The sequence below is a fragment of the Poecilia reticulata genome, chromosome 5, assembly GCF_904066995.2.
Source record: "Poecilia reticulata chromosome 5, P_reticulata-male-v2, whole genome shotgun sequence".
Classification (NCBI taxonomy): Eukaryota; Metazoa; Chordata; class Actinopteri; order Cyprinodontiformes; family Poeciliidae; genus Poecilia; species Poecilia reticulata.
Window position 1 is genome coordinate 29,333,305 of NC_088834.1, and position 10,271 is coordinate 29,343,575.

Sequence of the window (10,271 nt, forward strand, 5' to 3'; positions counted from 1 at the left end):
TTAGAAATCCAGACTGTCAGAAATAATTTGAGATGTGCCAGATTTTAAACTGTTAGCAAAAAATGAAAGACAGGAGTTTGTAATCATTGTTTAATAGTGTTACAAGTCTTAAATCGTCAAGAAGAGTTGGATCTTTCCCAAGTCTAGGCATGAGTGTAACAATACCTTGTTTCATAGTGTGTGTGTTAGACAGTCATGATCTAATATTTATTAAAGCATTCCAAAACAGGGTTCTGATATAAACCCAAAAATGTCTGTAAGTGTAGAACATAACTAACAATAAAACTTTAAAAGAGTCTTTAGAAATAGTTTTATGTTTGAAAAAGGAAAAAGGGTTTTAGAAAAAATGTTACGCTTTTTTTCCCCTTTTTTTTAAAGGTTTTTAAAAAAATGTATCAAAAAATGAAGAAGAAACCTGGCAATGGTTGATATTATTTTTTATCTTACACTTATATTTTACGAGGGACACTGAAAGCATCTCCAGTGAAAATACCAACGTCATCAACATGCGTCAAAGACGGGTGAAAGGGTACTCCGCCAGTGTTTGATAAAGCAAGTACACGGAGGTTGGTTTAAGGTTTACGTGCTTCAAAGAACAATGAATGTCAACAGCTTCCTCGCGTTATCCAGAGCTTTTCCACGCGAAAAGAACAGACTCGTGTGTCACGCGTGGCACCTGGGGAAACAGGCGCTGCGTGTTCAGCAGCGGAGGACGATCAGAACTCATTCAAGGAGTCTGGCCTACGCCAAGGATCTGTTCCTGGGTCAGATCAACAAGGTAACGGGGGAAGGTGTCTTTAGATGCGTGACAGTTGACAGCGAACAGAGTTACTTGTAACAAGGCGAAACGGTACAAAGGTTTTCACATGACCTGAAGTTAGTCTGTTCAAACTTCACTGGTATCAATGTGACTTTATAGGACAGAGCAACACAAAGCAAGATATACATGACGTTTACTTCCTCTGTACTCTGACACTCCGAAAATGATGTAATGCTTTCGGAAGCCACGGAAACACGGAAAAACAAAACAGTAGTCTTTCTGTGAAGCTTCGAAAGTTAACCTGTAGCAGTAATAGCTCACTTTTTGAGTCGACCAGGTCGAGAAAACTCACCAAAAACCTGAAATCATATTCAATTAAAGAATAAAAAATTAGCAGCAGGTTCACGAAGGCACATTAAAAATGTCTACAGTCCAGTTTTTAGTCTATGTATTTATCTTCATTTATTTTTACTTGAGTAAAAATACGTTGATGTAGTGCTACTCTTACTCGAGTGCAATCTTTGGGTTCTGTACCCGCCTCTTTAAACCAGAATAAAAACATGACAACAATACAACTGAAATTCACAATTTTTATTGACGAGGCAGCATTTGGAGTCATCGTATTTGTCTCCTCCAGGCTGAGGTCTTCCCTTATCCAGAGATTGGAAGCGATGAGTTGGAGGAGGTTAAGCAGTTTGTTGCACCAGTGGAGAAGTTCTTCAACGAGGAAGGTGAGCAAGGAGGATCTGAAGTCATGTCAGTCAATTGGTTATGAAATGATTTTATTAAGTGTCTTTCCCCTCTTCCCCCACAATTCCAGTTGATTCAGCGAAAATAGATCGAGAAGCCAAAATCCCAGCAGAGACCCTGAATGGCCTGAAGGAGCTGGGCTTGTTTGGAATCATGATCCCTGAGGAATATGGTGAGATGGTGGGATCACAGCAATAATCATTTTAAAATATTAAATAATGTAGATTTTGATCAGTCACTCAGTACTTGAATCGCTTTTTTACCAAACACTTTTTTTTTTTTTTAACTCTCACTCAAGCAATTTTTGGACGGCTACTTTTTACTGTCACTTGAGTAAAAATATGTTAAAGTAGTGTTACTCTTACTTGAGTACAATCTTTGGGTCCTTCCCTAAAGTGAAGTTGTGCAGAAAAGTAAGCAGATAATCCTCACCATCGCCGGATGTGTTCTTATGCATTCATAAAAATCTCTGCCTTCCTAACTGCAGGTGGTCTCGGACTCTCCAACACCATGTATGCCCGGCTGAACGAGATCATCGCGCTGGACGGCTCTATTGCCGTCACTCTGGCTGCACATCAGGCCATTGGTCTGAAGGTAGCTGTCGCATGGCGCTTCATTTGTGTTGAGTCTCGGTCTGCTAACCTAGTGGAACACGTTGGGACGTGTGCGTGCTAAGAGTCGTGTGGTTTCAGGGGATTCTGATTGCTGGGAACGAAGCACAGAAGAAGAAGTATCTGCCCAAGCTGGCTTCAGGAGAACACATCGCCGCTTTCTGCCTTACAGAACCTGGCAGGTACAGATCCTGACAACTCCTTCAGGACCGGGTCCACAGTTTCCTCTGAAATTATTTTTTTTAAAGTTTTATACTTATAAAAATGAAGAACCCGCTGCACAGAACCCCACTGAAAACCTCCTGGTTATCCCAACAAATCTTGATTTCTAAACTCTTCCTGAGTTAAAACATTCACATTGTTGTTTCTAAATGAATATAAACTTGTTTTCTCTGCATTATTTGAGGTCTGTAAGCACTGCATCTTTTTTATTATTTTGACCTTTTCTCATTTTCTGCAAATAAATACAAAATATTTGCTTCAGAATTTCAGAGACATGTTTTCTGTAGTTCATAGAATAAAAGGACAATGTTCATTTTACTCTAATATACACCTATGAAAAGTAAAAAAAGAAAAACTGATCATTTTAAGTACCAGCTGATCACCGATCTCCCAAAATTAAGGAAATCGACACCAATAAATCAGCTGGTTGATAAATCGGTTCACTTCTAATGTCTACAAAAGTCTTTGACTGTTTGACTGGCCAGTCAGACGATTATAGCAAAAAAACAACTTCCAAATATCCAGACATCCTTTTCGTTGTTGTCATCTTAGGAGAGCAGCTTGACATTGCCAACCAGTTTGACGTTCTTATCGTTTTCTTTTCCCTTCAGTGGAAGTGATGCAGCTTCCATTCAGACTCTAGCGACTCTGTCTGAAGATGGAAAACATTACCGGATCAATGGTTCCAAGGTGACGCATATCAATTTTACAAAAAAAAAAAAAAAAAAACCTCTCCCAGCATGTCCCTATTTCTGTGGAGCGACTCTTGAGTTCCTCGTTCGTTCTCTTGTTTTCAGTTTTGGATTTCAAACGGGGGCTTCGCAGACATCATGACGGTGTTTGCTCGGACCGTAGTGGAGGTAGACGGTGTGAAGAAAGACAAGATTACCGCCTTTATCGTTGAGAAAGCTTTTGGGGGCATCACCAGCGGCAAACCTGAAGACAAACTTGGCATCAGGGGTTCCTACAGTAAGACGTTCATTCATACCTGGCAATGCCTTCTGTGGCTGTATTACCTCTGCTATGCAAAAGTATTCATACTCATGGAAGAGTTGTACATTTTGTCGCGCCACAACCACAGACATCATGGTTGTACCTTTCTAATGCCAAGCCTGTAATCCAACCTGTAATCCAACCCTTTCTTTTGGAAGGTAAAGAATTTGAAAAGAAACTTTGCTCACGGTAAACGGAGGTCGTTCACCCAATCAAACTAAGCTTGACTGATTTTCAAAGAAAATGAGAAAAACTGTTCTGTAGATGTTTAAAACTGAAACACGCCTCAAGGTATTTACTTCCATACATGCTACGCTTTCATATAAACATATTTTATTTGCTAAAAAAGTCAAACCACATATTGGTTTCTTTTTGTCCTCTGATTTCTCTGCTGCCATTTCAGAGAGAACGATGCATTTGCACAAAATGTGCAATTTGCACAAAATGGGTCCTGAAATGTGTGCGCACCGCTTTCCACGCAAAGACTGTGATTCATAAAAAACAAACTTGACGTGAAACTAATATTACCGAGGAGTTTTGCATCGGAAATGTATGGTTTCATGTGTGTGTTGAGTGCAGAACCTCGTGTGTAAACGTTTAGGCACAGCTGTGGTTTATCAGGAAAATTGCGTGCTGGTGTGCATGTGTATGGTTTTGTAAATTCGACATTTTTTTTTGGTGAACATCATCTTTACCTTTTGGCCAAACATACACGTTTAGTACGAGTCCTGCAGTTCTCCATACATGACGCTAAGCGACAATGTTAGCATAATTGTTCTTTGTTTTGAAGCGTGTGAAGTGTCCTTTGACGACGTTCCTGTTCCCGTGGAAAACGTGATTGGAGAAGTAGGAGGCGGATTCAAGGTAAACTCTGCTCTGACGTCAGGCTAACTTGTAATCATATGTTGCTTTTCCCCCCCCAGTTTTAATGAAGTTCTGTCTTTGTTCAACAGGTCGCCATGAACATCCTGAACTCTGGGAGGTTCAGTATGGGCAGTTCTTGTGCTGGAATGATCAAAAAGCTGATGGGTAAAAAAAATAAAATAAAATATCTACTCCCAGAAACAGAAGTGGTTTTATTTATTCATTTTTGTCTTTAGAGCTGACCTCAGAGTACGCCGTCAGCAGGAAGCAGTTTAACAGAAACCTGAGTGAGTTTGGGATGATCCAGGTAGGAGGCATGCAGGTTTCCCTTCACTGCTCCTGGTGCAGAGTACTGCAGTAACTAGTTCCATTTACTCAATTACATTTACTTGAGTAACTTTTCTTTTTTTAAAAGGTACTTTTAGGAGTATTTTTAGTACACTGTACTTTTTACTTTTACCTGAGTCATTTTATTATGAAGTATTTCTGCTCTTGAGTCAAATTTCTGGATTTTCTACCCACTGAATGGAGAACAAACATGTTTTAAACAAAAATTCACCAAATAAAGACACACACCGGATGTTTTTGTAAAATTTCATAATTTAGTTTTTTTGTTACTTATATAAATTGTCATTTTGGTCCGTAAAATTCAAAAATTTCCACTCGCCGTTATATTTTGGTCCATCTGATGACGCAAATTTTAAATATTAAATGATAATGAGCAGTATTTCATAATTTCATCAGTTACTCAGTACTTTTTACGAAATACATTTTCACTCTTATTTGAGTAACTTCTTGGCTGGATACGTTTTGCTTTCACTGGAGTAATAAAATATGTTGAAGTAGTGCTGCTCTAACTTGAGTACAGTCTTTGGCTACTCTGCCCACATAATGATGTGCTCTGACTCGTTTGTTTTTGCAGGAGAAGTTTGCTCTGATGGCCATCAATGCCTTTGTGATGGAGAGCATGGCGTACCTGACTGCGGGGATGATGGATCGCCCGGGCGTCCCAGACTGCTCGTTAGAGGCCGCCATGGTGAAGGTTGGACAGCCGGACGTCGTTCATGTCAAAGCCAATAACAACCAGAGAGGTCACAGTGTGAACGCTGCGTGCAGGTCTTCAGCTCAGAGGGAGGCTGGATCTGTTGCAGTGAGGCTCTGCAGGTTCTCGGAGGTCTGGGCTACACCAAGAACTACCCGTTTGAGCGCTACGTCAGGGACTGTCGCATCCTGCCCATCTTTGAGGTGTGTTAGCTAACAGGATGGGGATTTCTTTTCTTCTTCTTTGTTTTTTTTAAATGACTGACGGACAACTAGTTAACCTCTTGACCAAAATGAAAAGATTGTCCTTCTTGACTTTATAACATTTGGTTTAGATGAACAAAAATGAGCAAAAAAAAAATTTTTGTCATGCATCTACATCTATGAGAAGTGATTCCACAGTTAGCCAGCTGGTCACAAGGTCTAGGAGAGAAACAAAGTAGTGCCAAGTGTGTTATCTACAGGAGGACAGCATGTTATTGCTGTAAGTGGCCAGCAGGTGGCAGGTGACTTTGTAACTCGGAGCTCTCATGGGGGATGAGTTTCTTTCTTCATCAAATTTGAGTTAAATATTAGAAGTGGGATCAAAAATGAATGCCATAAAAATCCGAATCTTTCTCTGCCACAGTCAACAAGCTCCCACACGCTGCTGTTTTTATCATTTTGAGTGTTTTTAGTAGTAAACAACGTCAGGACAGTAAACCTGCCGTTTGTGTCCAGGGGACAAACGAAATCCTGAGGATGTACGTCGCGCTCACCGGGATGCAGTACGCCGGCAACGTGCTCACGGGAAAAATCAAGTACGTATAAAACGCCACGGCGTTGCTCAGCTGCCACACGATTTCACGACAAGTAAAAAGTTTTCATATATTTATGCAAACTTTCAGACCATATCCATTCATGCATCTTGTGTGTAAAATATAGCGTCACAAGTTTTTTTTGTTTTTTTTTGTGCACGGTTTGTTCATGAGGCTGAATTGGTCATCATTCAGTTGAAACCTGTCTTTACTCTCATCTCTGCTCTTTTGTTGTCAATTTGTTTCTCAAACAAGCCGACCTTTGACAGCAACAAAAGTAGTTCAACATCCAAGTCGGTGAATACTTTTTCTAGTCTGAGAGGCGTTGATTTTTTGTTTTTTTCCCTCTCAGGGAGATGAAGAAAGGAAATATATTCATGGCCATGAACATGGCTGGGAAGAAGCTGAGGACGTCGCTGGGAGCATCGGTGGACCTCGGCCTGACGGGGAAGGATGGGGTGGTTCATCCCAGCCTGGAGGTCAGAAGCTGCTTCAACCTCAGCAGGATTTCTGTTCTTTTCTTTTCTCATCTTCCTCCAGGTGGTTTTCCGGCACCTTGGTGACTTTCTGTTTCTGTTTTAAAGGAAAGCGCTAAGAAACTGGAGCAGAACGTGAGCCTTTTCGGGATGACGGTGGAGAGCCTTCTGTACAGATACGGAAAGGTATTTTCATTTTCTAATTTCTTTAAATGGATGGACAGACGGACGCTTGGTATTTGGTCCTGTTGATAACTTAGAGAAAATCTAATCAGTCTTTTGTAACAGACACAAGACCTCGCCACAAAACAGGAAGTGACTAAAAAGTCATTTTTCTGCTAATGCTGATTGTAATCAATCTGTTTGTTTTTAGTTTTTTTCTTCAGTCAAATGAATTTGGTTTTTGGAGACCTAAACATTTACAAAAACTCACCAAGCTCTGCATTTGTGCATAGCAGAATGATAAATTACAAATATTCATCACTGGCTCTAAATCACACATGCGTCATACGTTTTACATCAAACCAGATGCAAATGACATTTCTTAATGTCTCAAGAAGCCAATTGGATACTATTGGAACGTGACTCCGGTGCGCCCCCTGCATTATTCCAACCTCCCTGACACGTCGTCCGGTCTGCACCAGGTTTTTTCATCGGTTTTACAGAGTCATCGCTTCATGTTGTTCTGTTTCTTTGAACCGGTTTCAGAGCATCGTGGACGAACAGCTCGTCCTGAAGAGGGTGGCGGACGTCCTGATCAACATGTACGCCATGACAGCCGTCCTGTCCAGAGCCAGCCGCTCCATCAGCATCGGCCTCAGGAATCACGACCACGAGGTGTGTGTCGGCCAAGAGCTGTTACAGCTGGGCTCCACGCAGACCGTACGAGCAGTTAACGTCTTACCAGCAGCTGATGGCTTTCTTTAAAAAAAAAAATCCCAGCTACTGTCATCCCCCAGAAAAAGTCCACCTTTCATTTAAGTCTATTTGTTCAGCAGGAAAATTTTATTTGCCAAACGAATCAAAAATTGATTCTCACGGTTCTCATTGAAAACTAAGAGCAGAGAACAGTTCATTTTTCCTCCTTTCAAAGTTGGATTTGTCTCGTTCAGTGTGAAATCTTACCACTGCAGATTAACGTGGATGTGTTTACAGTATTTCCCACATTTTACTCCATTCTGGAGAGATTTGAAAATGGCTGCCCAGTCGTCACCCATCCAGTCTGATTCAGCTAGAGAAGAACTGCCAACAGATGCATGTGCTGAGCTTGTGGCGTCACATTCAGGCTTTAATTGGATGAACAGAGTGTGAAGCAAAGGCTGTGAAATCTTATGTATTTATTTATTCAATTTTAATAAATTTGTAAAACACTGCAAAACCTTCTGGATGCACTGTGGAGCTGACTGGTGCTTTTAAAAATGCTTTTATTTGTATTTTCTAAATCCTGCTGTGATGTCGTCGCTCCTTCCAGGTGCTGCTCGCCAACACATTCTGCAACGACGCCTTCTTCAAGAACAATTACTCCATGGTTCAGCTGCAGAAACGTAAGCATAAGTTAAGTTAAGATTGCGTCCAGATTAATGGAGGATGTCCGACACAAAAAATATTCATATAGCACCAGTTCACATCAAGTAAATCTTTACAGTTCAGTCACACACACAGATTCCCAGCAATGTCGGTTGTCAGGTTAGTTCAGTTCATTATTTAAATGAAAATATTGTCTATCTACAGAAACAGCAGATTGCATTGACTTGTTTCACTTGCAGGATTCACTTCCCCAGTGAATTATTTAAAAAAATATTGTTTTTAGATATTGGATCAACAATATTTTCATCAATCTCAATCATAAACTGAACCTCACTGCATTGTTTAATCTCTAGGACGTTTCTCAAAAAGTTTAGTTGCAGTGCAAACAGAGTTTTTTTCTGAGCTTCTTTCAACCAGGGCTTTCTGTTAGCCACAGGTTAGCTTAGTGCGGTGAGCTAATATTTGTCCTGGGAACTTGGCATGGTCCTTTGGTTTCCATCCCTGGTTGTTTTCCTCAAAAACCACCATTTCACTTTGCAGCGATGCTCTACTTTGTGTCTTTCTGAATAAATGAATGTGACAAAATGTCAAAATGTTCAAAGGATATAGTTATTTTTTTACACGGGTTTTTAATCTGCGCCACAGTCCAGACAGATGATGATTAAACAAATGCATTTCTCCTCCCCAGATTCTCCAGAAAACAACGACGCCAGCATCAAGAAGATCGCCCAGGCGGTTTTGGAGAACAGATCCTATATTTGCTCGCACCCTCTTGAAAGAACATTCTGATTTGTCTCCTGTGACGTTGGATCCGCCTCTGTTTCTGTGGCTGGAGGAGAAACGTAGCATGATTCCTGTGTTTTATCAACTGTGGTCTTTGAGCTAACCTGTGAGGTCGATGGACAAAGCCGTCCTACCGGGAGGAAACTATCCCAAAGTGCTCTTTAACAAACCATCAGTGAAGAAAATGTTAAATGAAAGCCAGTTTTTAACAGAAAGTCCAGATTTCTTGTAAATTGCCGTGTGTAACATGTTTAGGAGATGGATCATATGTGCTTCTCCCAGTCGGACTTGTTCTCTGAGGAAGTTCAGCTGGTGCTTCCCTCATCAGTCAGAGCTGAGGAGTCTGCTGCTGCTTCAAGTATCATTTGTCATGCTTATTTACGGTTTCAGTGAGCAGTAAACTCGTTTCAATGTTTTTGTTGCAGCCGTCAGGTTTTGAACCTTTCACAATAAAATAAGCAGCTTTAATCAGAAAGCTGTACCTGGGAACTGCATCGTTTCTGCTGCTGATGTTGCGTCGCGTGCTGGTGGCTCCTCTCCTTTAACTTTCCACAGCTTCACTGTGGACTGACTTTGGCCTCCACCAATTTGTTTCATAAACGTTGCAAAGTCTTCCAACAGTAGTCTGACTATTGTGAAACGCAGCCCTCTCTCAGAGAGTTGTGGCAATAGAAAAGATCTGTGGAGAAGATCTGCTTCATGCTCAATTATGGACCGATTGTCAATCATCCAAAATGAAAGAAATTTGGCCGATCAATCTGCACATCCCCAACACTCGATCCCTGGACCTTCATCCAAAAGGATCCTGTCAATCTTCATCAAACAGGCCTTACGTCCGACATGCTGTTCTGAGGTAAAGATGGTGAAAGCAGAAGACCTGCTCACAGGAGGCGAGTTGGTCGTCTCCACGCAGTACAGCCTGAGTGACCTGCTTTTATAACCAAACGACAGATCCGGTGTCTGGACTGAGCTCTGGCTTTACGGAGTGGTAACCTGGGAATCAAGAGCGGACACACCCTTGGCTCCAAGCATTTAGCTCTTCGTCCTGTTTACAGAAGAGATCATCTAAAACTGAACACAGAGTGAAGGTTTATAGGAGTAAAAGTAGCAAATGAAACGAGGGAATTACTCGTTTTGATTAATGTCTTCTGTGAGAAAAGTTCTTTTCCAGTGTTGTGTGGGAAGACTGGGCTGTTATGTGCAAACTGGCTGAAATTCCACCATCTGGAGCTTCCATCAATAACATGTCAATAAGGGTCGGTCTTGTGCGAAATACTCACTGCTTGGACAGATAGCTCTGATCTCAGTCTACTGCAAGGAGCCAGAACTTTACGTCTTTTAGCTTTTACAGATCTTTTTATCCTGTGTTTAAGAACCCGTTGAACCAAAAGAAAGCAAAACCAGAGCAGGAGAACCACCACAGAGTTCTGGGTTCAGCTGCTTGAGA

The 10,271-nt window shown here is 41.2% G+C and overlaps 1 protein-coding gene across 1 annotated transcript; it reads left to right on the plus strand.

Annotated features, from left to right (window-relative positions):
• Positions 1-492: 492 nt before the first annotated feature.
• On the plus strand, positions 493-9,313 carry acad9 (acyl-CoA dehydrogenase family, member 9). The gene is made up of 18 exons (XM_008410361.3): positions 493-778; positions 1,398-1,491; positions 1,581-1,682; positions 1,998-2,104; positions 2,203-2,303; positions 2,955-3,033; positions 3,141-3,312; positions 4,127-4,200; positions 4,290-4,365; positions 4,437-4,507; positions 5,123-5,242; positions 5,317-5,445; positions 5,962-6,041; positions 6,391-6,517; positions 6,623-6,700; positions 7,223-7,351; positions 7,986-8,058; positions 8,730-9,313. Exons 1-18 carry the CDS (start codon positions 599-601, stop codon positions 8,828-8,830), a joined length of 1,893 nt encoding a protein of 630 aa, XP_008408583.1. The 5' UTR covers positions 493-598; the 3' UTR covers positions 8,831-9,313.
• The last annotated feature ends 958 nt before the right edge of the window (positions 9,314-10,271 follow it).